Below are 27735 nucleotides of genomic sequence, written 5' to 3'. Positions count from 1 at the left end.
TGCACCTTCAACAGAATTCAGGGAGGAATAGGTGGACGATATGGGTAAATAGGCCTAGATTCTAGAGTGGGCAGAGAAGCTGAGCCAGATTCCTGTACGATGACATCGTTCCCCTGTCAGCATCCTTAATAACTTTAGCACAACCTGTGACCCGCCCCCCAGCTCCAATTCCTCACACTGTGGCTATGACCACATCATGCTTTACTTCACAGCCATGTGTGAAGAGATCATTAGTGGCAGACGGGAATGTTCTTTAGGGATGAATCATAGCGTGTAGTGAATGTGCTAATTTGAAGCTGCAAGGCCTTTGGGTTGGGATCATCTCCTGTTGCTTGAGCCTAAATACTAAAGAGTAGATGGAAACTGCTCTAGTTTAGAGTCAAGGGAATAGACCAGTTTCCTGACTATTGGTATAAAATATGGATGAGATCTGAATGTGCATTTTAAGCTCAACTTTCTTGTTTGTTTTATTTTGTTAAGCGTCCTTGAATGAGAACAGTGGGGAAGAGAAGAGGAGGAGGAAGACTTGATTAAGAAAGGTGAGTTCAAGTACATAAGGAAGGTGAAGTAAAACAGTTCCCCTTACTTGGGCTAATGAGTGTCCTGAGAACATTGTCCTGGTGGAGATGGGGGGAGGCTTTGGGTGTGGAAGGTGAGATGCCGTAGGAAGAGTGAGGAAGCATGTTGGTCAGCTTCTTGTGGCAAACACCGGAGCAGAGGGCAGAGATCAACTCAAAAGAGAAGGATTTATTTTGCTTGGTGATTTCGGAGGCTGTGGTCCATGTAGAGTGGTTATGTTGCTTCTGCACCATGATAAGGCACAACATCATGGTGAGTCACAGAGTTGCTTACCTCCTCATGACCAGCGATCAGAGATGAGAAAAAGAATGGGCCAGGGACAAGACATGGTCCCCAAAGACAGCCCTCAAGGATGCACTCTCTTCAAGCTTCCAACATCTCTCAACTGTCCATCAAGGTGTGAGTTCATCAATGGACCAGTCCAGTGGTGGGGACAGACCCCTCCACTTTGGGTTCAGTCACTTTCCCAAAGTTCGATCACTGAACAGTGTTATATTGGGGACCTCCATTATATAAGCCATTGGTGGACTCTTAAGATCCAAACAAAAACAGACACTTTGTTTCTTAATTTGAGAGAGAAACCCAATGTCAAGAGAAAAATCTAGTGTTAGTTTATAAAATAGAATGTCTTAGGAAGGAAACTATAGAGCATAAGACAACTCAATTAATTGAGGTTTCATGTATGTAACCATGGATTGGTTACATTCAGATAGACGTGTTTCCATGCAGATATGTATAAGCACACATACATACTTGTATATGTATAATGCAACAAGGAGCACCTCTGGATGTATGTGGCTTCATGAGCTTCATTGCTATGTTAACAGCTGTCTGTGCTCATTTTCCTAAGGTCTTTTGTCTGATGTTGCTCACCTCACTCTGCTTATTCCATGGCACACTTCAAGATGGTCGTGTTAGGAATCACTAAATTTTGTTGAGGTCGTAATATCTGAATGAGGTTATAAAATACTCAATTACATTTATCTTCTGATAAGAACCCAGTGGTGTTTTCAGTTTCTTATTGATTGATTTGCTGCATTAGCCAGATGTTGATTCCTCACAGGTTGAGAGAGCATAGTTCTTCCCCGTTACTGGTAACGAGACTTCATGTACTACAGCATTTCCGGTGATCGCTCTGGAAAGGGCAGTGGCGTCCAGAGTGGGTGGGTCTCTTCCTGCTGTCTAGAGACTGGATTTAAGATTCATTTGGAGTTCTGGCAGGAGCCAGACTACACAATTGACTGCTGTTATTTCAGAAAGTTAACAAAGAGCAATTCACAACGGCCCAGGAAGCCCTCAGCAGATAGTACTGGACTGTAGAGTTAGCTGCAGAGAAAAGCCATTTCCATATAACTCAGGCCTAGAGGATAAGGGCAAATGGTTATTAGCCTCTAAGAAGTGCTAGGTGTGTTGTGCCCCCTGGTAGGCAGTGACGGACATAGTGGCATAAGGGAAGTAGTCATAGGGATCGATTCCCAGCCAGGATTTCTGACCGACCGCCTTGCAATCTGTGAGCCGGTGCTGTTGGCCAAGCCAGCCAAACCTGAGCCATTCGGAAAGGAACTCTGAATGGTGTATGCTTGCCTTCCCAGCACAGATGGGATGGAGAGAGATGGAGGGTGGTGGTTCTTGAGGAAAGAGTAAATGAAGTCATTTCCTCTTCACCAGATGGAGTCAGCCAAGGAAGATCACATTGCTACAGCGTGTTTAAGGGAAGGGAATGTGTGCACTGAACCATAGAAGGTTCAGTTAGTTGCTGAAACTAGAGTTCTCATGGCCTCCAAATGGGAAATTGATTGAGTGAAAGCTTACTCGCTTTGATAAATTATCACAATGGAAATGAAAATTCTGTTTGTAGAAAAGAAAAGATATTTTTAATTGGCAATGCCTTGCCTGTTATGTCTGTAAATCTCGTAGAGAGCTTAAAATCCATTTCCAAGCAAGGATTGGAACTTGTTCTGCCTAGTTCTGAAAAAGGATAGTAGTACAAGTTTTAGTTTGTTTGTTTGGTTTTGAGTACATGCATGTTGGCGTTTATGCATGTGCTCAAATTTCTTCCTCAGTCATTCTCCATCATAGTTTTTTGAGGCAGTGTCTCTTATTGAACCTGGAGCTCACTGATTGGTCTAGGCTGGTTGTCTAGCAACCTTTACCAGTCCTTGTCTCAGATCCTTTTCTAAGAACCATGGTTAGAGATCCACTCCACTGTTCCCAGCTTTTTCCTGAGTGCTGAGGATCAGAACTCAGGTCCTCATGCTTATCCAGCAAGGAATTTACCCACTAAGTCATTTCCAAAGCCTCCAAGGAGGTCAGCCTTGTATCTTACAAACAAGCTTCATGATTTTCTTAGCTAGAAACCATCCTGCAGGCTAGAGCAGATATGAAGGTTTTGTGAATGAGAAATATTTGAAGTGAACCTTCCAAACAGGATGGACTGTGTGATATACATTTAAAGTAATAAAATGATATGTAAGAATGCTTATAGCTTTGTGAATCAAAGGCTGCAAGAGCTCCTGCGTGTTTGGTGTGTGCTAAGACTTTCCTTGGGGAGATACAATACACATGTCTACTGCCCACGACAGACCCAAGTACAGACACTATCAAATTCCAGTTTGGTGAACCAATGAGTTTTATTGCGGTACTTACAAGAATTTGGTGAGGGATTACTTATAGATACAGAAATGATTCAGAGACAGCTGCATCACCAAGGCCCACCCCAACATGGGCGACAGCTCACAAAAGCTGGGAATCTGGAGCTCACTACACAGCCTGCAGACACTCAACAGGTTGGAAAGTGTCGTGTCCAGGTAGCTCAGATGGCCTAAGCCCCTTTAAAGTAGTTCAGCTAGTTTCTGCTCCTTTGGGGCTGCCTGCTTAGTCTCTGCTTTTTCAGGGCAGCTTGGCTTGTCTGAGAGCAATTCTCAAGCAGTCTTTATTTTTTACTCTAGGGAGGGCGGGATCTAGTGAATCTGATCAGTTTCAGGGACTTCCTGAATGTACGTTGAGTTGTTTACTTCCTTTCTTAAGGAGTTTCCTTGGGAGATGAAATGTTTAAATCCAAGGACGTCTGGATATTGTTCCATCTGCTGGGTTTTAGAGGTTTTAAATCATGATTTGATATATCTCCAGATAATCAGAATTTGAGTCTTTTCAGCTTTTGAAAATCAATACTGATATTGGCCAGTATAATAATCCATCATGGAAGAATAATTCTCTACATTTAGCTTGGGAAGTTGGCGTTGTGACATCATTTTAGCTTTTATTTTCCTTTAATTCTCTAAACTCTATAAAATGCGTATGTGATATTTCTATTTTACTGCTAGGGAAACTGAGTTTCATGGCAATTGAGTGAGAGGGAATAGAGGCGAAAGTCAGAATTTCTGCTCAGGCAGAAACTGGTCTCCAAAGGCCAATTTCTCCCCATTATATCAGGCAGCATCTTCGCTTGACTTTACCTTTGTGGGACTGCGAGCCACATTACCAGCCATTAAATATCGTTTTTCATGTTGCAATTAAAACGCTATTTAATGCACATAATTTTTCAGTTTCCTCTGGGAATACAAAATTATGCACATATATATCTTTATATATGTACATTTCCTTCTGCTCCGAGTGGTAATAGTGACGATTTATAATGCCAGTGACACACTGTAACTTTGCTATATATGCAAGATACAGAATTTTTTTTCCTTAGGACTGCTTTTATAAGCTTGTCAGCTTCTAGAAAGTTCTTTGAAGAATCTGTTCTGGGTTTTGTGACTATGCAAAAGTCAGCAAAATCTTCTTTTGCTATAGCGTGCAGTTTTTCATTGGTTTTTAAACGCCCTCCTGTTTCAAAATGATCTCTGCAGATTTGTTGTTTGCGTCTACCGTTTATTTTTAGATGGAGAGCTGAGAATAAAATTGAGCTAGTAGGGGCTTCATAAACAAGGCAGGTGACATAACGCCCCAGGACCGTGAAGAAAACAGGAAACAGGGCAGTGTGTAGTACCAATTGGGTTCTCTCCATGGGTGCTGTGAACCATGAGATTATTGGTCACTGGTGGGAGCTGTAAACTGTGAGATTACTGGTGCACTGGTTACATTGTCAGTTTGACACAAGTCAGGGTCATCTGGGAGAAGGGATCCTCAACTGAAAAAAGAATGCTTCCATTAGATCGGCTTGTAGCCTGTGGGGCATTTTCTGGATTAATAATTGATGTGGGAGGCCCCAGCCCACTGTGAGTGGTGCCACCCCCAGACAGGTGGTCCTGGGTGATATCAACAGCAACCCATGAGGAACAAGCCAGTAGGCAGTGTTCCTCTGCTTCAGTTCCTGCCTCTAGGTTCCTGGATCGTTTGAGTTCCTGCCTTGGCTTCTTTCAGTGATGGACTGTCATTTGGAAGTGGAAGATGTATAAAACCCTTTCCTCCCCAAGTTCATGGTACTTAGCACAGCAACAGAGAAGCCAACTAGGACACCCAGAATTCAGTCTCATAAACGGAGTTGTACATATGCTTTTTTTAGCTTGGCTTAAGCCATTGAGTCATCCCATATAAAATACATGTATACATTTACACACACACACGCTTTTGGGTATTCATATATACACACACACACACACACACACACACACACACAAATATGTGTCCAAATGAACTTATCACCTCTGATTTCTGCTTTACCACATTCTATCATGTTAGAATATATTCAGGAGAATTAAAGTAAGAAATTCACATGTATAAACACATTACTTTTATGCTCATATTTATGTTATCTGAGCCAAAGCAAACCATTCTATACCTTACACATGGAATAATTGAGAATGCTCACTTTCCCCCTTGGCAGCGCACCCAGCTTCACTCAACAAAAGGAGAGTAATGGATCTTTAGCCAGCTGTCAGGCATTTCAACTTGGGGTTCTTTTAAGAGAGCTTTGTTTGGTTATTAAAGGAAATGTGTTCAATACAATAAGCATGGATGTGGACCATAAAAGCCATGCGTTCTCTGCCCACACTGTGTTTCTGTTCAGTTTGCATTCATGCAGGTCTGCCGATGGTACTCAGTTACAGCATGCTTATATACCTGTTTGCCTGCAGCTTCCTGTAAGACTGTTATCCACTTCAGTCTTTCCCTTAAGTTTAAAGACAAGCCTCTTTGGCTGGAGAGATGACTCAGTGGTTAAGAACATTGACTGCTCTTCCAGAGGTCCTGAGTTCAAGTCCCAATGACCCCGTGGGGCTCATAACCATCTACAGTGGAATCCTGTAACCTCTTCTGGAATAAAGGTGTATATGCAGATAGAACACTCTTATACATAAAATAAAAATATACTTAAAATAAAAGAGACATGCATCTTCCATGAAGAAAAGAGCTCTTGTATTTGCCTACCTGAGAGCAAAAGAATGTGACCTGAATTACCTTTCAGTATTATGCCCTAGCCCTTTTAAAAATTTAATTTATTCATTTATTTATTTTTTAATATAGGCAGGAGGGTCTCACCAGGTAATCCTGGCTAGGCTTGAACTCACTTTGTAGACCAGGCTGGCCTGGAACTTAGATACTCACCTGTGTCTGCCTCCAAGTAGTGAGATTAAAATTGACCACCACAGCTGGCTGTTGGCATTTTTGTTTTTAAAACAAATAATCAAATGACAGCTGCATCTGGCGCTCATCAAATTAGATTTTAGATGTTATCCCATGTCACTCAGTGCGCTCTACTACGGCAGCTCTCAAGACGCGTTAATTTATTTAAACATCGAACAGTTTAAACACTGAGAGCGATGACTTACGTGTTCTACTGTCTCTCTCGCTCACCTCCTAAGAAACACAGAGCAAAGGGGGAAACATAGCAGAGGAAGAATGCTGTTCATGGAAGGAAATCTACCTTTTCTGGGCTCCTTTCTATCCTCTCCTCCAGTGTAGGTTTTTATTCAGTATGTAAAAAGCATTAGTATGTAAATGATTTGGCATGAACCTCTTAAAAATCATTTACAGAAGCGAACTGCTGAGCCCTCTTCCACCTATGTGAAGGAGAGTCTCACATTTAGTCAACACATTTGTGTTAGAATCTGCTATAGATCAGATCACAGAAGTCCTTCAGCAGTCTGTGTGTAAGTCTTGATCCCCAGACCACTGCTCTAGGGACAGATTGTAGGGTAGGTTGTAGCTGGGTACACATCTTTAGTCCCAGCACTCTGGAGGTAGAGGTAGGTGGATCCCTGTGCGTCTGAGGCCACCTGGATCCTCATAGAGAATTCCAGTCCAGCAAAGTTATTGTCTCAAAACAACCAACGAAAACAGCACAGAAAAAGATGAGGTAGGCAGGACTATTGGAAGGTTTTTAGGCCATGGCGGGAGTGTGGGGAGAGGGGGAATGGTCTCTAAGGGGATAGTAGGGCCTCAGCCCCTTGTTTTTTCTCTCTTCTTCTTTCTGGCCATGAGGCGAGCAGTTGAGGTATGCTGTGTCCCCAGTCACATTGTGCTGCCTCTTCACAAGCTGCGGACAACGAGCCAGCTCATCACGGAATGAACTTATTTTCTCTTGGAGTTGGTTACTGGGGATACTTGCTGTGGTCACAAAGCTGACTAATGGAGCTTCCTACCATTTGTCCATGTCAGTGAAACCTGATAAATCAGTTTGGATCCGTTAAAGAAAACCTCCTTGCTATTGTTAACCAGATAAGGTTTTAAGTCTTGTCCATGTGTTTTGTTTTTTACCATCTTCCTCTTCCGGTATCATGAAAGCTTCTGAAAGTGCATAAAATCCTATCTTTGACAAAACTGCTCTTGAAAAACTACAGCCTGAAAGCATCGTTTAGCATGTTCTTGAAACTTGAATCACCCTTTAACATTAGGAAGAATCTGAGTTTCATGCTTATTGGCCCTGATTACCTCACAATTAGATTGAAATCGATTTGCGTAATGAAATTCTTTTAACATTAGCACCGGTTTAGGCATTGTCATTGACCTGGTTCCGTGCAACAGATAAGGAATTACATCTTTCGAATCCCAGAATGTTCGGTTTATGCTTAGAAGTGAGGTGTCACTGGTGAGGTTATCTTTTGTTTGATGAAAATTCTTTTTGTTTGTATTTTTGTTGTTGTTGTTTAGTTTTTCAATGCCGAGTTTCTCCGTGTAGCCCTAGCTGTCCTGGAATTTGCTGTGAAGAGCAGGCTAGTCACAAACACAGAAATTGCCTGCCTCTGCCTCCCAAGTGCTGGGATTAAAGGTGTGTGCCATCACTGCCCAGCTCTTTGTATTTTTTAAAGTGGTATATGAGAATCTAGGATATTATGGCAATGCCATATTATAGCTCCGAGACTTTAGGTATGACTGGAATTCTTCATTAGTATACCTCCATCCATATCATATGTTACTCAAGGTGGAAGGCGTGTTGGGACGCAGTTTTTCACCTTCCCGCTTGAGTTGCATTAGGAAGAACTTCTGAATCCTCTTAAGAAATGAGTTCACAGACCCCAATGTTGTCCCGCCTGCTCCAGATAATATGATGTTTGCACAACTATATCTTTGGATCTGATCTTTAGTCTGTGATGATGTGCAGAGGAAGGGGAGGGAGGGAGTAGAGGGTGAATTTGGCGCTTAAGATTCTTGAGGTTAAATAGAAGGTAGTTTATATATTAATAATCACCCTGACGTCATACCACAGCCTGAGTTAGCAGCACAACTCTGAGCCCACTTCCCTTATTGCCGAAGGGGACACTTCTTCATAGCTCTGGGTTGTCTGATTACTCACAATAGAGCTGGAATTTTAATCTGGGAGTTTCTGAAGCCATTGTTCTCTTCCCCTCAAAGAATATTGTCAGCCATATCCTCTGTGGCTCATTCTGCCACTGGTTTATGGGAACTTTAGGGTTTGCTCCTTCTTACTTGCTTTTTTAAACTAAGTGCTCAGAAGAATCTTGCTGTAAGGGTGTGACTTCAAATTATGAACTCTGAAGATGTGGAGAAGCTGAAACCCTCGCAAATATTATGTCTCATAGAGAACAAACCAGCCCATATGGTAGAAACTGAAGCCCTGGGAACTGACTCCGAAGCCCAGGAGGGCTCAGGACCTAGCCTTCAGCTCCGCTAGAAGGAGGCCGGTAGACCGTACATCCTCTGGCACGCTTCCAGAATTTAAGAAAACCCTGAGCATCTCTCTTCTCCACCTTGGTTTCCCAGCCAGAAGCAACTCGTACCCCACTCTAACTGCGGATACGTGACGCTTTCTTCTGGCAAGCTTCCCCTTTCCAGAGGGGCGTTTTCACCTCTTCCGTTCCTTTCCAGTAAGATTTCAGCACTCATTTTGAATTTCCACTCTGCCTTCAATCCTTTTTCCTTTTTTTTTTTTTTTTTTTTACAAGCGAAGCTAGGCTTATTAAGATTGTCATTAGGGTACCTGCCCGCGGAGTAAGTGGTGCTTGCAGGGAGGTGCGAGCCCAAGTGTTGATGGGCATGTTGGACTTAGAAGGGCTGCTTCCCTTCAATTATCCCTGTTCATTTATTTCATTAGCAGTTGAAGGTACTTTGTGCTTGCTGACTCATAGTTTAGGAACTGTGTAAGAAATGCAGTATTCACTGCCCGGCTTTAGTCTCTTGGGTTTCTGTTAGGAGTCCATCCTTTAACAGCTCTGGACACCCTGCCTGTTCTTCACCGCGCATGCCTTTGTTTCACTGGCTCTAGGAGCTCCATCTAGGTCACAGGTAATGATGCTGGTTCTATTCCAAAATGTGTTTAGTGAGTATGTGCTGTGTGCTGAGCATACAACTGAGGGATATTAAAATAAAAAATGTAGATCTTTTTACCGCCTCAAAAGATGCTGTGATAGGCTGCTTCTTGAGACCCCCACCAGCTCTGCAGAAGTACCGACTGTGTGATTACGAGCACTGGGGCCTGGGAAGTTGTTCTGCTTCTGAACTACGGGCCCTGCTGTGAATCAAGTCTTTTATTCTGGGCAGGTATGGGCCAGTCTGAGGAGTGGGGGTTCCTTCACTTCAAATCTGGCTACCTGCCATTCTCTGGAATGCTTGAGAGCTGCTTCCTGAATCTCTACAAATATGCCTGGAAAAAGTTTCTCCCCTCTCCTGGCAAAGAGGCCGTTTGCATTCTGGAGCAAAGAAGGGACTCAAAGCACAGGGAAGGCCGGCACCACACACATGGGGTTTCTGTCCAAGCCTGTCTCTGGAAAGCATGGACGAAAGCAGTAAGCTCTCTTGGAGAAAGATGTGTTGAGCTTCCGTTGAGTGTTAAGGGTGGTAGACTCACATCCACGGTGTACAGTGGAGCTTTTGTTTCCGTGTCAGAATAAAGCACATTCTCACAGGAAGCCAAGTCATCGACAGCTAGATTCTGAAGCAGTAAACAGCAATTTTTCACCATTACGTGGCTCTCAGAACCCTCTGAGCTCCTCCACCCAGGGAAATATCTTCACGTACAGTTTTACCAATCACTGTAGGAACCCCTTGGGTTACCCCTCATCCTACATGGTGAAGTAGTAGTAGTCTGTGTGACGGCCAGGGAGAGAATAGCCTGGGTTCCTGGAGTACATGCTGTAGATTCCACCTCCTCTGTGGAACGAGAGCCAAGCATTCCTGTCACCTTGGTTGTGACAGAGACTGAGGGGAGTGTACCTCCACAGACGTGGTTTAGACCTGTACAGTGAGTCTCAATGTCCAGCGACACTCTGTTTAACCATTTTCCTGTTCATTGCCCTAATGCGACCTGCTTGTAAAAAACAACAGTTGTGGAAATGCAAACCTGTACACTGAAGAAGACAGAGCTAGGCATTGCTTAGGAGACAGTGGATGGTAATACATTATAAAGCCTGGTCAGGAGCTAGAAGGCGCCTTTATTTCATTCATTCCTCATTTGAGAGGCAAACCTTTTCAGTCTTGGAGACTGTTGCTGGAATAAGGCTAGGCTGCTTCATTTTGAAGTGGAAATCAAAATACGTTCTGACTGCATAGACGCAGCACCATGAAACTCAAACCCTTCATTTTGCCTTTCGCTAATAGTCAGATGGTACCACATGGAAAACTTTGAGGGGCTACTCAGTCAGTGGTGGTATGCCTGTGAGTCTCAGTTTCCCCAGCTGCACAATGGTAATGACCCAGTTTCTGCAGCATTCTTTTTGAGCTTGGAGAATCCAAAAAACAAGTCTTGTGCTTAGATTTGTGTAGGTATGGGGGTACATAGACGTCTACAGGTATGCTTGTGCTTGTGACAGTCACAAGTCAAGGTCCCTTCTACCTTACCTAGAATAGTGTCTTTTATTGATCCTGGATGTCACTGATGGGCTAGGGTGACTGACCATTTAGCTCCAGGGATCCCCTTGTCTCCACCTTCCCATGCTGAAATTATAGACACCCGCTGCTCTGCCTGGATTTTTACACGGATGCTAGTGATCACAGTCATCAAGCATTTACCAACCGAGTCATCTCACCATCTCCATTCTGTAGTTTGAACCGTCTGGTGGATCTGAATTCCGCCTCCCTCTGCCTTCACCATCACTTGCATCCCTTTCATTCCAGGAGCAGCAAACAAAGCTAGGGCTTTGGGACCAATGTCTCTACAGACACAAAACATTTGTGTTGTCTTTTTTTCAACTTCTTGATTTTCCTGGCTCCAAATCTTTATGGTAAGTGCTTACAAGATGTAGTTTCATCCACGACCTGACTGTCTGTCCGCTCCCCCAGCCAGTATACTGCGTGCTCCAGGCACACTTGATACTACCCTTTTTAGTGTGTGTGTATGTGCATGGATATGTGTGAGCTGTGTGCATGGATGCTCATGCCTGTGTGTGTATGCATGGATGTGTGTGAGCTGTGTGAATGGATGCTCATGCCTGTGTGTGCATGCATGGATGTGTGTGAGCTGTGTGCATGGATGCTTATGCCTGTGTGTGCATGCATGGATGTGTGTGAGCTGTGTGCATGGATGCTCATACCTGTGTGTGCACGCAGGAGCTAGAGGAGGAAATTAGATGCTCTACTCTTATTATCCTTCACTTCATTCCTTGTTCAGTGAGATCCTAGGAGCCAGACCAACAGCCAGCAAGCCCCATCAATCCTCATGTCTCTGCTTACACAGCGCTGGGGTTCTAGGCATGCAAGGGGTGTACCTGGTACCTTTGTGGTGTGCCTGTCTTTTTATATGGGTCTGAACTCAGCCCCTCGTGTTTGTGCAGAAAGTGCACTTATCCACTGAGAAAGCCATCCAGACCCGTTTTCTCCAATTCCCTCCATAGGATCAAGGTTGCTTTTTGGTTTAGCTCTTGTCCCTCCCTTCCTACCAAATTATCACCTTATTGCTTCGCCTTTGTGGCACTTACAACCGGCTCATTCATGGACCCCTCCGCTTTGCGTTGCCTTCTCCCTCTAACATGCAGTTTTCATGAGAGGAAGAGGCATAGCTGGGGAGTCAATAAGAACAATGCATGATACATAGTGGGTGTCAACAGTGACATGCTGAATGAGTGAACAGGCTTTGGTTTCAAAGGGAGACCAGGGATTCTAATCTGTAATTTTAAACTGGGAATTTGTTCACAGCAATAAATGCTTGCAAGAATTAGTCAAAATCCAGGTACATGATTAACTAAATAGATCAAATGTTGTATGTCCTTTAGCCAACTCTACTCCCATAGCTTTACAAGGCAGCACTCCTACTCCCATTTCACAGCCACCAAACTGTGCAATAGATAGGTTAATGAGCTTGACCCAGGCATCACAAGGGGTGGGTCTAAAAGCAGGTATTTGAATCAGTGCTCTTTACCATCCAATAGAAAGCATTAGATGAACATAGAACTGTAACTCAGCACACAGTTTTAGCCTTATAGGCATGAGGCCGTGGAAACCTCACTTCCAAGCAGTAATTGCTATGGTTGTTTTACAGAGAGAGAAGCTGGAATTGGGAAGCTTCAATAACATGTCTAAGGTCCCATAGCTGCTTATTGATGAAGGGGGATTGAAGTGTAGACAATGTGAGTCTGAAATCCGTGTTCTTAGGAGCCTTGCCCATCTTACAAAAGCAATGTGGATTGCTGTTACAGCACAGGTTTTCTGAGGTTTGCGGGGAGGGGATGAGAACTCAGCTCCCCATTTTAAAGAGCCTCTCTTGGAATATTGGGTTCTAGCCTTTGGCTGCAGATTCATTGAAACTTTGGGATGGACCACTTTAGATGTGTGAATAAGAAAAGCAGAATTGTGTTTCCATATAACCACTTGATTTGATAATGTCCGTTTCTTCAGAAAGACCATAAGAAACATGGAAACATGACCGCTAGAATTTCGATCTTGGTTACTAAAGTGAACTTAGAAAAATGTATTTAATATTTCTGGGTCTATGTGCTGACGTAAACAAAACAAAATCTATAAAGTTTAGCCCTATTATATTCTTAGAAATTCCATAGCAGTGTGCTTTATTTCACTGGCTACACCCTTAGCATCTCGGTCTTGCCTTCAAAAAGGTCCTCTGTAGGGAAGGCAAGACTTTATCTGACAGTCAGTTCAGTACCCCTGCTTACATGTTACTTATGTGCAAAAATCACAAGAGAAGAAGAAGAAAAAATTCTGGAATCCACACACTATTGCTGCGACTTCAGAAAGAGTTAATGTAAAGAACCATGTGTATATGTGGATATCAAGAGTTAATGTGAAGGACCACGTGGATATGCAGATACCAAGAGTTAATTTGAAGAACCACGTGGATATCAAGAGTTAATGTGAAGAACCACGTGGATATGCGAATATCAAGAATTAATGCAAAGGACCATGTGGATATGTGGATGTCAAGAGTTAATGTGAAGGATCACGTGGATGTGTGACTATCAAGCCATTTTTTTTTTCCCTTTGAAAAGTTCCCTGAGTCACTGAGACTGGTTGATTCAGCAAGAAGAAAATGAGTCTGGCCAATTCTATTGAACTCCAGCATTTCCACAGAACTCTTATTATGCATGCTTCATTCCGAGCTATGTGATTCTATCTGAATCTGTATTTGACACTCACAATTATCCCCATGTGTGGGTAGGGTGGGTATTATTAAGCCGTTTTACAGGTGAGGAAATTGAGGTTAATAGAGTTTAAGGAGCTCGCCCAAGGTCAAGAAGCTAATAAACAGCAGAGCCAGCACCCGAACCTGTAGACTCCACGCCGCATGTTGTCTTCTGCAGCCCACACTCCCCTTTCCCTGGCCAGACAGCCTGTCCGTGATGAGACTGCACTTTTAACTATGCCCCCCCCCCAGGCTGGCTTCCCAGGGTAGAACTTGTGGGTTCTAGGGGGCCCCAAAATATCATGTCCTTTACTCAGCACTGTGTGCCTATCTGCCATTTCATCAAGTTTCAGTCCCATTTGCTCAAAGTTATGAACACAGTCAACAGTGATTGCGGACCAAGGGCATCATTAGATCGTTCCCAACATTCAACTTGGGTTGTCTCCTCTGGGCCATTCTGGTGGTTTGTCCTTGCACCCAGTGCAACAGGTGCCGGTGGAGCAGGCACCTCAAGTGCCTTCTCTTCCCTTCTCTTCTCTGCCTGTGTAAGCTCTGGGATCAGCAGAGATTTGAGTCCTGACTTATTGAGCTTGGCTCAGTGTTTGCACCATTGGCTTTATATTTATGGTTCCTCCCAGGGTTTAATGGGGTTGAAAAATTGATCAAGTGCCTTTGTTTACTCAGGGAAAGGATTTTCAGCAAGAAGTGGTTTAGTGACTTCAGGTAAGTAAACCAGCAACCAGGCTTGATTGAAAAAAAAAAAAATTGCAGGATTCAGCACAGCATCAACTAGTTAGCCCCAGACACAGAAGGAACCTGGTGTAGGCAGGCCAGTGCTAGATGCTTGTGTTCCTGGACAGGGAGGCTCACGAGATGTCCAGTTGAAATTCAGTCAGCCAATTGAAGGCAGTGATTGCTTAATTTATTCTGAATAATATTTGTGGTACTGACCAATTTCAACAGGTTAAATAACTGAGCTTTCGAAGCAGAAGCAGACGTATAAGATTCTTATACATCGACGTATAAGAAACAAGTGAACTGACCCCGTCTGTGTTTTATGGCAGACATTTGAGTTGGGCCTGCTCAATGCGGGAGGTCAGAATGCTGCTCCTCTGCCACGTGCTAGCTGTGACCATCCTTCAGATCTTGATCTTCTCAGAAAACTGGGCGTTTGCCAAGAACATTAACTTCTACAACGTGAGGCCCCCTCTTGACCGTAAGTAAGGGTTATGGTTCTCATGTCGCTTGTGTGAGCACTGTCTCTAATCGTGGCTTAGCAGAGATCTTTGTTGACTTCATCAGAGAAGATTAACAGCTATGAAAAGTTTCTGCAGAAGCGATACACCTGCTCTTTCAAATGGCCATTAACATAACTTGAGAACTAATCGGAAAGTTTGAAATTGGGAAGAGAGTGGGACCTGAGTCTTCATTACTGTTATTCACAATTGATGGCGCACAAAAGTTTTGCCACTAAAAGTAGTCATATAGTAACCAGAGGGAGAGATGCGGAGCATGTTTTTCTTTTCCTTTCTCCTCTGCTCTTTTAAAATGCTTTTCTAGTGCTGGTGAGGCAAAGCCGGGGCGGCAGCTGTCTTCATCCTAGCCTTACACAGGTGTATGTCATGACCATTCTTCACTCCGCACTTCCTGTACTATTCATGATGTTCTCTCTCTCTCTCTCTCTCTCTCTCTCTCTCTCTCTCTCTCTCTCTCTCTCTCTCTCTCTGTATCTCGAATGCCATTATCATCCTTGCCCATTCTCACAGTCGCTCTTTCAGAAGATAAATTGTAATAGAACCAAACCATGGATCTTTCAAAGTGGCTTGTGGAGCCATTTTCATTTCTCTGTAATGGAAGACTGCAGTACTTACTAGAAGGGAACAAATGAAGCGAGCACAAATCAGATGGATAGATCCAGCTTTCAGGACACAGGCATTCTCAAGAGGATGTCGTTTGTTTTGTCTCATCTAACAAAGTTGCTAATTTTATGCTATTTTTGATGTTTGAAAAATGTTGCCTTCTGACCTTCCTTCCTTTTTCTTTAAAGCCACACCATTTCCAAACAGCTTCAAGTGTTTTACCTGTGAGAATGCAGGGGATAATTACAATTGCAATCGCTGGGCGGAAGACAAATGGTGTCCACAGGGTGAGTACACAAGCTTGGAAGACTCTTCTGGATTTTCTGGGTCCTCACTTTCTTTAGGTCCTTCCCTTAGCTGGAAGAGGCAGCTTACCATACTGACAGCCCAATGGCTCATTGGCATTCTGTAGTGGTCCTGGGTTTTTGGGAAAGACTATCCAGACAACAGAGCATCCAGAGAGAACCTGAAAATGGCTGACGCAGCCTCAGCATGTTGTTTGCATCATGAGGAAAAATTTCTTAAAAGGTATTTAGCAAGAAGACAGAAACCACAATGTTGACTAAAGCATTCAGATAATTCCAGAAATGTCTGATACTTGATGATACCTTAGAAACGTCATACTTACTGGCTTAAAGCAAAGAAAGGTTTCTGTACTCCTCTCTGGAGATTCACAGATGCTCATTCACGCCCCCATCAAACATCTGACTGTCTTTGGTAGTTTGCTGACACATCCCTAGTGCCCAGTCTGCTGCCTGGCTCCTAATATGCACCCAGTAAACACTTGCTGACAGATGCTACTGGGTAACCATGGGAAATCTTCTCTGAATATACATTAAAACAGAGATGTGAGTGGCCAAGACAAGGAAATCAGATGGAGAGCTGCAGGAATAGCGTGCCTGGAAGGAATATCTCAAATGTAAAGGCTTCCAGACTCAATAGTTGGTGTGGCCTCTCCAGTAACAGATTGGTCAGGGTGGCACAGTGGGAGATGGAGAAACAATCGGAGAGGCACCCACGTTCAAAGACGTGCAGATGTTTGTCTGATAGAGTGTGGAAGTCGGGACATGTAGTACTGCTTGTGACATGTGACACTGCTCTGGCTGCTGTGTGGAGAATGCATAGCTGGAGACCAGAGTCAAAGTGTATATCGTCACTTTTGCTTAGACGGTGGGAGCTGGTGCTCCCGGAGGAGGAAATGGAGTTGTGAGGGACCTGAGTGTTTTCACACAGAGGTGGAAGTAAAACAGATAGAATACACTCACAGGAGTTTAGAACTGAGAGAATATATTGAGACTGGACTGTTCTGACTTTTAGGTTTTCAGAGGCAATGGCCTAAGAAAGACTTCCAAAATCAGAAATTGCTGGTTTGGGTTTGTTACCATGAATCTTTCTATACTATATTATTTATAATAGTAGAATGGCCTAATTTTATCCAGATATAAAAAACCTATGGGACTGCCTCCCCTCTCCCCCACAAAAAAAAAAACCCTGCTGGCTACATTACTGAGAATAATTACTAAGTGAAATGTGTACACCTGTGACTTCTGTCTTAGTCAGGGTTTGTATTGCTGTGGTGAGACACCACGAGCATGGCAACTCTTGCAAAGAAAAACATTTAATAGGGGTGGCTGACAGTTTCATCCATTATCGTCACGGTGGGACATGGCGGTGTGCAGGCAGACATGGTGCTGGAGAAGGAGTGGAGAGTTCTACATCCTGATCCGTGGTAGCAGAAAGAGTCTGTCCACACTGAGCATAGCTTGAGCAAAGGAGACCTAAAAGCCCACCTTCACAGTGGCATACTTACTCCAACAAGGCCACACCTATGCCAACAAAGCCACACCTCCTAATAGTGCCACTCCCTTTGGCGGCCATTTTCTTTCAAACCACCACATTCCACTCCTGGCTCCCAAAATGTTTGTAGCCATAACATAATGTAGAAATACTTTCAGTCCATCTTCAAAAGTCCCCATAGTCTCTAACAGTCTTACATTTATTTAAAAGTCTATAGTTTAAAGTCTTTTCTGAGATTCATGCAGTCTCTTAACTGTAATCCCTATAAAATCAAAAAGCAGATCGCATACTTCCAGCATATGCATTGGATATACATTATCATTCCAAAACACAGGGAAGGGAGCACAGTGAGGAAATACTAGACCAAAGTAAGACCAAAAACCAGCTGGGCAAACTCCAAACTCTACATCTCCATGTCTGATGTCAAAATGCTCTTCAGATCTCCAACTCCTTTTGTTGACTTTGTTGACTCTAACACACATCTTTCTCTTGGGCTGGATCCTCTTCCTGTTGGCGGCTTTCCTTGGCAGGTATCTCATGACCCTGGCATCTTGGGGTCTCCAAGGCAACCCAGGCTTCATCTTCCCAGCTTCATCTAATGCCCTCTTTAGGCCTCCCTTCAGGGACACTGTGACACATGCATGGCCTCAGCACCTTTCCTTAGTCATGGAGGAAGCTTCCTTAACACCTCTCTTCTGTCTTTGATTCTAAAGATAGCACCATGTGGCCTAAACTGCCAACAAGTTTTGCTGCTTGCTGGGGCTGGAACATGGCCCCCTCATTCAATTACATCTTCACCAGCTTTCTGTTTTCAGAAAACAGTTTCCTTCACTGCCTAAGCTTGGTTGTTCTAAAAATCTGTAGACCAGGCTGGCCTTAAACTCAGAGAGCTGCCTGCCTGCCTCTGCCTTTGCCTCTGGAATGTTGGGATTAAAGATGTATACCATCACACCCGGCTCTAAGCTTTTCTTTAATTCCTATTCACAAGTTGGAAGCTTAGCTGGGTGGGATCTTGCCCTGAGATCACAACTCCCTTTATACCATTTCTTAATGTGTTTATTCTTTTGAACACAGGGTTTAGCTCCGTTCCACTTCCTGGTGCCCCTTTTCTTCTCAAATTGTACGTTTTGTATTCTCTTTGCTCAGATTGCTTCTTTTTATTATTAATCTTCATTAGAGATAACATTAATAACCACAAAATAGAGTCTATAGTAAGCTGTTTTGAGATTTCCTTAGCCAATGCCATTAATCCCAAACTCTTTACTTTAGCCTCAGGCAGACTTTTCAGACAAGGGCGAAAAGCAGCCACATTCTTCACTAAAATATCACAAGAACAATATCTAGGTAACGTACTAAAATTATTCTCCTCTGAAACCTCTTGAACTAGCCTCCCCACCCCCAGTTCATCAAATCATACTCATCTCTACTGTCTTCCATGCTCCTACTAAATTGGCCCATTAAACAGAACTTAAAGTGTTCATCTGCTTTTTTAATACATAGTCTCAAGGTCCATATTTCTTCAAACAAAAGTATGGTCTTGCCTATCACAGTAATACCCCACTCCTGGTACCAACTTCTGCCTTAGAGTTTTTATTGCTATGAAGAGACACCATGACCATGGCACTCTTTCAAATTGCCACAACATCTATCTAGTCAAGGTTTATCATGATCTCTTTTCTAGAAGAATAATTTACTAGAATCTTCTTTTCTTGAGGTTCTTTTATATTTCTGTAGAATGATTGCTGTTAAATTATTATATTTTTGTACATGTCTAATTTGTGAAATTTTCATGTTTCCACAAAAAAACGGTTATTTTAAAGGATTTTTACTATTTAGATTTTTTACATGCATAGAATTCATTTTAGTCAAAGCATTTTTTTCACCCCTCTCCTCCAATTTCTCCCTTTTCCCCTTCCTCTACACATACACCACTATTCTTTCCCAATTTTGTGGGCTCTTTTTAAAAAAAAAATCCAATGAGTCAACTTAGTGGGGATGGGAAATGAACAATCTATTGAATCATGAGTATCCTCTCAAGGAACACATCCTGAAGAAAGCTGACTGGACCTACCAAACAACCATCAATTGCCAACAGCCCCTCAGCTAGGAGTAGGATTTCATTACCCTTTCCCTGCCCGTGCTGGGCTCATGTTTGGCTCGATATTGTACAGATGTTCTGCATGCAGTCACAGCCTCTGTGAGTTCATATGTACAGTGGTCCTTTATGGCTGGTAAATTCTGTTTTAGTGCAGACACCCACTCTCCCTGGCTTCTAAAATCTTTGCTGTCTTTCTTTCCCTGATGATCCAAGGGACAGTGAGACTGCTGTTCCATTCAGCAGTGAATGTTCCACATTCTTATCCTCTGCACACTGACCAGTTGTAGGTCTCTGTCTTAATCACTCTGTCCTGTAGAAGAAAGATTCTTTGATGAGGGTTGAGAGATGTGCTAATCTATAGGTATAAAGGTAAGAACTGAAGAGATGATTTATTACTATGTCCATTTAGCAGGACAATAGCAGAAGGTTCTCTCTTAGGACCTAGCTAGCCATAGGATTTTGGCCTAGATAGCAATAGCAGGCATGAGTTCCATCCTATAGAGTGGACTTCAAATACACTTAGGAAAAGATAGATTGGTAACAATTGTTTTAGTTTTAAGGCTGGTTGATAACTATTTCTCCTAATTTATTTCAGATAGTGGATATCATTCTTTAACAATTTGCTTTAAATTTCCTCTGAACACCAAATAGAAGGGTTAGAATAGCTTTAAAGTTTATCTGCTCATTGGTCTTCCCTTTATGGATCATGCTATTCTTTGAATTGACCCTCAAAGTCTATGCCTACTATGTGTACAATGCTCCATTGTGTTGTTTATCAATGAAAATCTTTTATCTGCTTCAGGTTTTAGAATATCATCTATTTTGTTTACTTAAATCTCTTTTAAAGACTAATTTATTTTATATGTATGAGTATTTTGCCTGCATGTATGTCTGTGCTCTACATACATGCCTGGTGTCCAAGGAGACCAGAAGAAGACATTGGAGCCCCTGCAGCTGGAACTACAGATGCTCCTTAGTTTCCACATGGCTACTGGGAACTGAACCCAGCTCCCCCTGGAGAGCAACAAGGGCTAAGTCATCTTTCCAACCCTAATAGCATCTCTTTTGAACCGCAGATAACGAAAAAGGAGACCTTAACTTCCCATCGTCTTAACAGTGTCCGCTATAATAAAAATGGCAGGCTGTTGTCTCTGCCGAGCCCACCTGAGAAGCCCACTCTTTCCAGCATGGAATGACCTCACATTCCAGCGCAGCATGAGAGCTCCTTTCTGACCATCTGCTATTCAAATCTCAAAGACATTAACCATCTGGAATTATGACGGAGGTGTCATTTCTTACTTTTCCCTTTGCTGTTATTTGGGAAGTGATAGTCGACCATTTTTCCATGACAAGCGTCCCAGGCTATTGTTCTCTGTGCTCTCAGATTTTCTTTCTCTCTATGAAGCTCCACTGTGGTTTGTCACTGTTGTCAAAAGAGGGTGTCTATGTAACAGCACATGATAGCATGGTATTTCTTGTGTTATTTACACCAGCTTTTTGTTGACTTCTCAGAGAATGCTTTCATGTGTGTGATGTGTGCAGTGCTCCAGATCAACACAAGCAGCCCCAGCTCCCAGCTCTTCTGAGTTTGGAGTTTAAGTACCTTCTCCAGAACATTTAATGACTCCTTTTCCTTCAGACTCCAAAAGTCAGTTACTTTTGTCTAATTTAATGTTGAGTATCCTGGAGGGGGGCAGCCCAGTGTACTGATAAAGACCACAAACCCTTAAAACCTGCCTTGGTTAATCCTACCTTCCTACCTATATGGCAGTGGGCAAGATGGTACATGCCTTTAATGCCGCACTCAGAAGGCAGAAGCAGAAGGATCATCTGCGTGTGAGTTCTAGGTCAACCTGGTCTACCTAGGGAGCTCCAGATCAGCCAGGACTATGTAATGAGTTGTTGTCTAAAATAACAAAAAGAATGTTAAGATGGTCTATGACTTTCCAGAGGTTCACTGTAAGAATGAACACAAATTAGAAGGTCACTGACTACCAATCTACAATATGAATGTATTTGCAATTGTAAATGCTATTAAAGTTATCAAAATGCCACTGTAATAGTGCATTTTATTAAAAAATACAGTGATCTCAGAGGATTGAGCAGGACTTACTTGTTGTAGTTCTAAAAACTCCATCTTCTCAATCTTGGTCCATTTCCCCCAAGTCAACTGACTATTGGGATCCATGGTGAATAAATTAACAAGCATTTCCGTGGTCTGTGGTAGCGACGGAGGAAACACAGAGCTCAAACAGAATATCCTGTGACGTCACACGAACCACTTTCTAAGAAGAATGCCGTCATAGAATGGGTGGTTAATGCCATAAGGCTAACTACAGAAATGAGCCAAGTATATAGAGCAGGCATGCGTGGGGAGCAGGAAGTGAAGGGGAGAGGAAGAGTGGATACATTGATGAGAGAGTCAGGCATGTTAGAAGGCTTAGAATATTAATAATCAAGATGAGAAAGGGAGGTGACCTGATATGTAGCTGGAGACCCATTTATGGAAACAAATGATGAACAAGGTGCCTAGTTCTCGGAATCATTGCTTCGGTGCTCACAGTTTTTGTCTTCATTTAGAGTTCTAGAATGCATGCTTCAGAGCAAGAAAGGGCAGACTAGGGGCGTAAATACTCTCATATTGGGTGAGCAGACCCAAGGACTAATGAAACTCTGCACATTTTTCTCAGCTTCAGCTAATGCCAAAGGAACAGGCTACCCATTTGTATTTATTTCCAAAGCACATGTGTACTCCAGGAGCAGATGCCTTTACAGAAACACCGCCTAAAAGCTCTAGCAGTCACTGCTATTGAATTTCTCACCGAGAAGCCTAAAGATTATCCCGAATTTTAGTCATTTCTGGCATGATGGTTGAGGGCTCTCTTTTGCAAAATGGGAAATAAAATGGCCTCTTTTTTTGTTGTTAAATTTCCCTAGACACACAATATTGTTTGACTGTTCATCACTTCACTAGCCACGGAAGAAGTACGTCCATCACTAAAAAGTGTGCCTCTAAAAATGAATGCCACTTCGTGGGCTGCCGTCACAGCCGAGACTCGGAACACACGGTAAAGACTATGTGTGTGTGCGGAGTTACTTCCACAGGTTTCATGGTGATGGTGGTAAGTTAAACATCATGGGAGAACCAAGGAGGAGCAATGTGTTGGATGCGTGTACTATGACAAAAAGAGCGTGACAATGCCAATGCGGAGAGCAGACATTCGAAGGTAGTCTGTCTTCAAAAAGAAATGGCATTAAGAATGAGTGATAGTTTTCAGGCTACAGAGCCAAACTCGGGCTTCAGAACTTGCATGAATAGTCAGAAGCCTGTTTTAGAAGCTCAAGAACACGCCATCCTTGAGAGTAAGGCGCACTGGAGTCTAGATGACAACATGTTCTGTTCCTGGCTAAAATCACCACCACTTCCAGGGTCACTAACTGGTTGAAAGGAGAAAATAGGGATGCCTTTTGCCATTGAAACATTGTCTCCCTCTCCATCTCTGCTCAATAGAGAAAAAGTGTAAGAGAATAAGATAAAGTCTGGATGCACACTGGATCAACCGATCCTTTAATCTACTCACTCTAGCATCTCAAACAAGAATGTGCTCTTATATGCAGAGATCCTAAACTTTTGGAGGAAAAAATGACTTGAAAGCTCATGTGTCATGAGATTTTAGAATGTGATGGAGCATGAAAGTCAGTGACCCTGACATCCGTGGCTGTCGGCTCTGATCACACAAGGGTTGTATGGGGCAGCAAGGACAAGGCGTGCTGGTGAGGCAGGAAGGCAGCATCCTAGACTGACTGAAATGGAACTTCGCGTAGAGGTCCAGGGGATCAGGAAAGTACCCCAGGCTGGGCGCCAGAGCTCACACCTGTAATCCTGCTACACTGGAGACTGATGCAGGAGGATTGTGAGTGTGAGGTCTGCCTGGGCCACGTAGCAAGATTTGCGAAGGAAAATCAAACCTTTCTGCTGGGTGGATCTGATGGGCAGCGGGCTGGACAGCCAATGGATGATGGCGGTGCTGGGAGTTGCTGCCTTTCTTCTGCCTCATTGGCCTAGAAACCTGGAAGAATGGCTAGTTCATGAGCTCATGGCTTCGGACCCAGCATGCATTGCTATTACCATCAGAGATTGCTTCCCTTGAAAACACTTTAAGAACCTATGGCTTTTTTTTTTTCATGCTGTCACTGCAGTAATACTGGGACTTGGGTGAAGTGGCGGACAATAGCAAGTCACCATTATTAGTTAACCAGCAACACGAAGAAAGAAAACCAATGACAATTCCTGAATGTTCCTAACTTCTCTTTGGTGTCACCGTTTTCTAGTAAACCTGTCAGGATATGGCAACTCAGACAGCCTAATTCAGCTTCCCTTCTTCACCTCACTCATACTTGGGTTTGACACAGAAACATCCAGAGTTAGGATGAAACCTCTCAGGATGGTCTTAGTTCAGCCCACTGCAGGGGAAGGTACCCACAGGCCGGGCAGTGCACAGGCTGGCTGTCCACTCCAGCATCTGTCCTTCTTTCTTTTGTTGGTTCCCTCCTTCCTGCTCCTCACTCCCGACCCTTTTCTTCCTCTCCAGGAGTGCAGGTCTTGCTGTGAGGGGATGATCTGCAATGTTGAGTTGCCGACCAACCACACGAACGCGGTCTTCGCTGTCATGCATGCACAGAGGACATCTGGCGGCAGTGTCCCTACACCCTACCTCACTGTGCTGGCTTGCCTCTTCATGCTTCCCTTGCTATGATGTAACTGTTCCTAAGAGGGACAGAAACCAGCACTGTAAAGCACAAAACAGACTGTGGTCCGGTGAACTTGGGAGCAAAGTCCCATCTTTCACTTGATAAAGAGGAGAAATTGGACCCCAAAGTAGAAGGCAGAGGTTTGCTTCACCGAAATGCTCCTGCATGAGGTCACAGCACTGAACATGAGGACTTGGTAGGAGCCAAGAGGACTGTCAAACTTCCAGTGTCTAGGGCCACTGCACTCCGTCACTTCTGTCAGAAGATCCACCAGTATTGTTGATGGTTACAGTAACTTGATATACCCTGACCTGACTAGACCTTCATCTAGAAGGACTTTTTAACCTCATGGACTCTCTCAGAGGCTGCTGGATCAGACTCTCTGGCTTCTGTGATTAGCTCAGAGCATCTCCGTGAAATTTGATCCTTCTACCCATGGGAAAGCCGTTTCTCTACTGTGTTAACTTCCCATTATTGTAACAGTACCTGAGATGATCTACTTATAAAGATAGATGGTTTGTTTGGGCTCGCGATTTTGGAGATTGCACTACGTACTGGTTTGAGGCTTGTATTAGAGAGTGAAGAACCACTCACTATTGGCAGAGACTTGAGAAGAAGAAAGTATGGGTTGGAGGGATGGGCACTAACTGATCCCCTAGAGGACCCTGGTTTGATTCCCAGCACTCACATGGCAGCGCATAACTGATAACTCCAGTCCCAGGGGATCCAGTGCCCTCTTCTGGCCTCTGAGTGCTGCATACATGCGGTACACAGATATATTATGTATGGATACACACTCAATACACAAAAATAAAATTTTGTTTTTAAAAGGGTGAAGGAAGGAAAGAGAGAGAACAGGGATGGGAGAGAAAGCATGCGCGTAGGTCTCTGCAGTACCCTTCAAAGTCATGTTCCCAATGTCCTAAAACTTCCCACTAGTCCCAACTCCCTAAAAGCTCAACCACCTCCTTAATGGTACCAACAGGCTGAGGACCAAAACTTTAACCTTGTCATAGTCAAGAGTTAAAAAATGGTACCCACTAACCACCTGGTCAATAAAAAAGGCAGCTGTGGGAGGGAATTTCCAGTTGAAATTCTATGAATCTGTTCGCCAGTTATGAGGTGGTTGAGGATGGGGTTTAAAACTTTGAATTATCTAGTGTAATGCATGCCGTGTGTCTCTTGACAGTGTGGAGGCCTCTGACGAAGGGCACTTACCGATGTCACTAAAGTTGTATTTCCAGGCACCCTGGGTGACATATTCTGTCTGAAAGAATAAAATTTTATGCCAAAGTGAGTTCGTGTCTGCTTGTTTGTTTTCTCTTGGGGGTGAGGAGGGAGACACTTGGGGAGGCTAAAGACAAAGAGATCAGGGATCTTCCCTCACCAAGAGAGATGGATGTCACGTGTCCACCCTCAGTGGCAGCCTACCGAGACGCACAGGAAACCACAAGAGTTCTTGTCCCCGGTCCAGTCACCTGCTCGTCTCTAAATGTCAAGTCCAACAGAAGAACTCAGGTACAAAATGAGGTGTTTGGTCTCATTGTCCCCTCTGTCCCTTTTATACCACAATTTCAGAATGTCAAGTGAACATCTCTTCACTATTTTAGGATCCTGATTTCTTTTGCTCCACTTCTGCTTTTACATGTGTTAAACAGGAACCTCTTCCCTCTAACTAAACATGGGCCATTAGAATGGGCTGCTTCTTTAAAAGTTAGTAGTGGTGCTGGCCTTGCTTGGTTTCATCTGTGACATAGGATTGCAGGTCCAATCCATTCCACCGCCTAGTTTCTGCTAATAAAATTTTTTTAGAACACAGTTACCTCCGTCTGTTTCTGCATGCTGGGCTCTGTTGTCAGTTCAGGATGGCTTGGTGCAGAAGGGAGAGCACAGTCTTTGGCAAGACTCCCCCACAGGAGAGGCTTTTTGAGCCCTAACCTATAGGAAGCTAAGACTGATTCAAGAGAAAGCTGTGTTTCTGCAGGGTCCCTGGGGTGAATGCTGAGCACTCAGTCTGGGAACTGATTTGTGGAGATGTCTTTGGCTTCTGCATCACTGGGTTTGTCTTCTCTATTTTGAATTATTGTTCCATTGAATCTGTTCTGATGCTGGTTATGGGCTCCTTTTAGACATGGGCTGTGCTGGTCTGTTCTCCCTGATGCTTTGGTAATGTCTCATCTTAAATAAGACTTTTCAGTTCCCCATAAAAGAAGGAGTGGGCAGGTACATTATCTCGCCAGCTGTCCCAACCTCGGACTCCTCAGGAAGCAGTTTTGAAGTCTGATATGGATTCGCCTTCTTTCCACTCAGCACCTTGAGTTCTTTGAGGCTTCCTCGCTTCTACTTTTTTGTATTAATTATATGTGGCTTCATCTGGGACCTTTAAAAGCATCTTTAGTGTCTTTTTTTTTTTTTATTTCCCAGACTTTCCCCCTTCCCCAGCATTTCTTTTGACTATGCAATTGACATATTGTCTAGTCAAATTATAATCACTAGTAGACTAATCTTTTTCTGATTTTGTTTTTGGTGTTTAGATTAATAAAAAAATCTCGTGTGTGTGTGCACACACACATACTCACACGTGCACACATACTCACATTTGACAGCGCATATGTGTCAGAGAGCAGTTTTCAGGAGTTGGTTCTTTCCATCCACCTGTTTTCCAGAGATTGAACTCACACCATTAGGTTTAACCAATGGGCCACCCCACCAGCCCAGCCTTCTATGCCTATGAAACTGACTCTGTGGTCTCTTCCAGTGTACTTTGAAAACTAGAATTCAAAAAGCAAATCAAGTCATTGGAGTCTATCACATGGAATTTTTTTTCCATTTCAAAAAATGTAGAATGGAAGGTATCCAAGACTTCAGATTAATTTATTTCTAGTGATTAAGAAAATAGGTAATATTTTGATTTCAAAATGTTCCATGGCAACTGGCAAATGAGCCAGAGGGGCTCCGTAGATTTGCTGTTACCAAGGAGTCCTGGGTGAGCTATAAATGAGGGTTGTTTAAAGAAGGAAGCTGTCAAATTCCATGTTAAAGAGCCCTGCGTTCTAGCATAAACTTTAACTCCAACCCATCAGCGAGTTTTTTAAAGAAAACAAAGGGAGCTGGTGTTTGGCAATCACCCTCCCCTCCCAGTGCTGTCTAAACTCTTTAAATTCAAATCTGAGTGAGGCTAGCCATCAGAAATTCCAGCCAGTGTGTTCCGTGAAGTCTGTGTTCCATCATCCAGTTCAGAAGAAAGGGGAGGGCAGGGAGCAGAAAGCATGAACGTGGCCTCGGGAGGCAGATGGTGTCATGGAACTGGAAAGATGCGGTTCACATGTGTGAAACGAGTTCATGCTTAAACCAAATTTGTTACTTGTAGATTATCAGCAACCAGAAATATATTATGACCTTCGGATCATGGGCATTTTCTGCCTCATTCTTTGCTGTTTACTGTTCTGTTTATTGGGGTACAAGTCATGCCAGAAGAGGAGGGACGCCAGGTGGGTGGGCATGGTTAAAGAAGCTAAGGAACAAATGGTTGCTGTATTTGGCATGTGTCTCAGTTCAGTCCTATGACTCCATCTGAAACAGTTCAGCATCTTCACCGTCCTTCCCCTGCACTCTGCTTCGCTGTAACTCTCCTCGGCCCTCTTCTTCACTGTCTTGCCTGCGTTCTAGGAGACGCTAAG

The 27735-nt window shown here is 43.5% G+C and overlaps 1 protein-coding gene across 5 annotated transcripts in view; it reads left to right on the top strand.

Moving 5' to 3' along the window:
• The window catches only part of Lypd6b (LY6/PLAUR domain containing 6B), a 166870-nt gene extending 141534 nt beyond the window's left edge, over positions 1 to 25336 (top strand). For all 5 annotated transcript variants that reach the window (XM_057755312.1, XM_057755313.1, XM_057755316.1 and 2 more), the window contains 5 exons: positions 481 to 539; positions 14614 to 14765; positions 15597 to 15695; positions 22241 to 22371; positions 23896 to 25336. In XM_057755312.1, the coding sequence (XP_057611295.1) occupies positions 14636 to 14765; positions 15597 to 15695; positions 22241 to 22371; positions 23896 to 24060 (525 nt within the window). In that variant the 5' untranslated portion in view covers positions 481 to 539; positions 14614 to 14635 and the 3' untranslated portion in view covers positions 24061 to 25336. The remainder of the gene's footprint in view (positions 1 to 480; positions 540 to 14613; positions 14766 to 15596; positions 15696 to 22240; positions 22372 to 23895) is intronic.
• Positions 25337 to 27735: the final 2399 nt, after the last annotated feature.

This window comes from Chionomys nivalis, chromosome 22 (assembly GCF_950005125.1).
Source record: "Chionomys nivalis chromosome 22, mChiNiv1.1, whole genome shotgun sequence".
NCBI classification, from domain to species: Eukaryota; Metazoa; Chordata; class Mammalia; order Rodentia; family Cricetidae; genus Chionomys; species Chionomys nivalis.
This window is presented reverse-complemented; position numbering and strand designations above follow the sequence as displayed.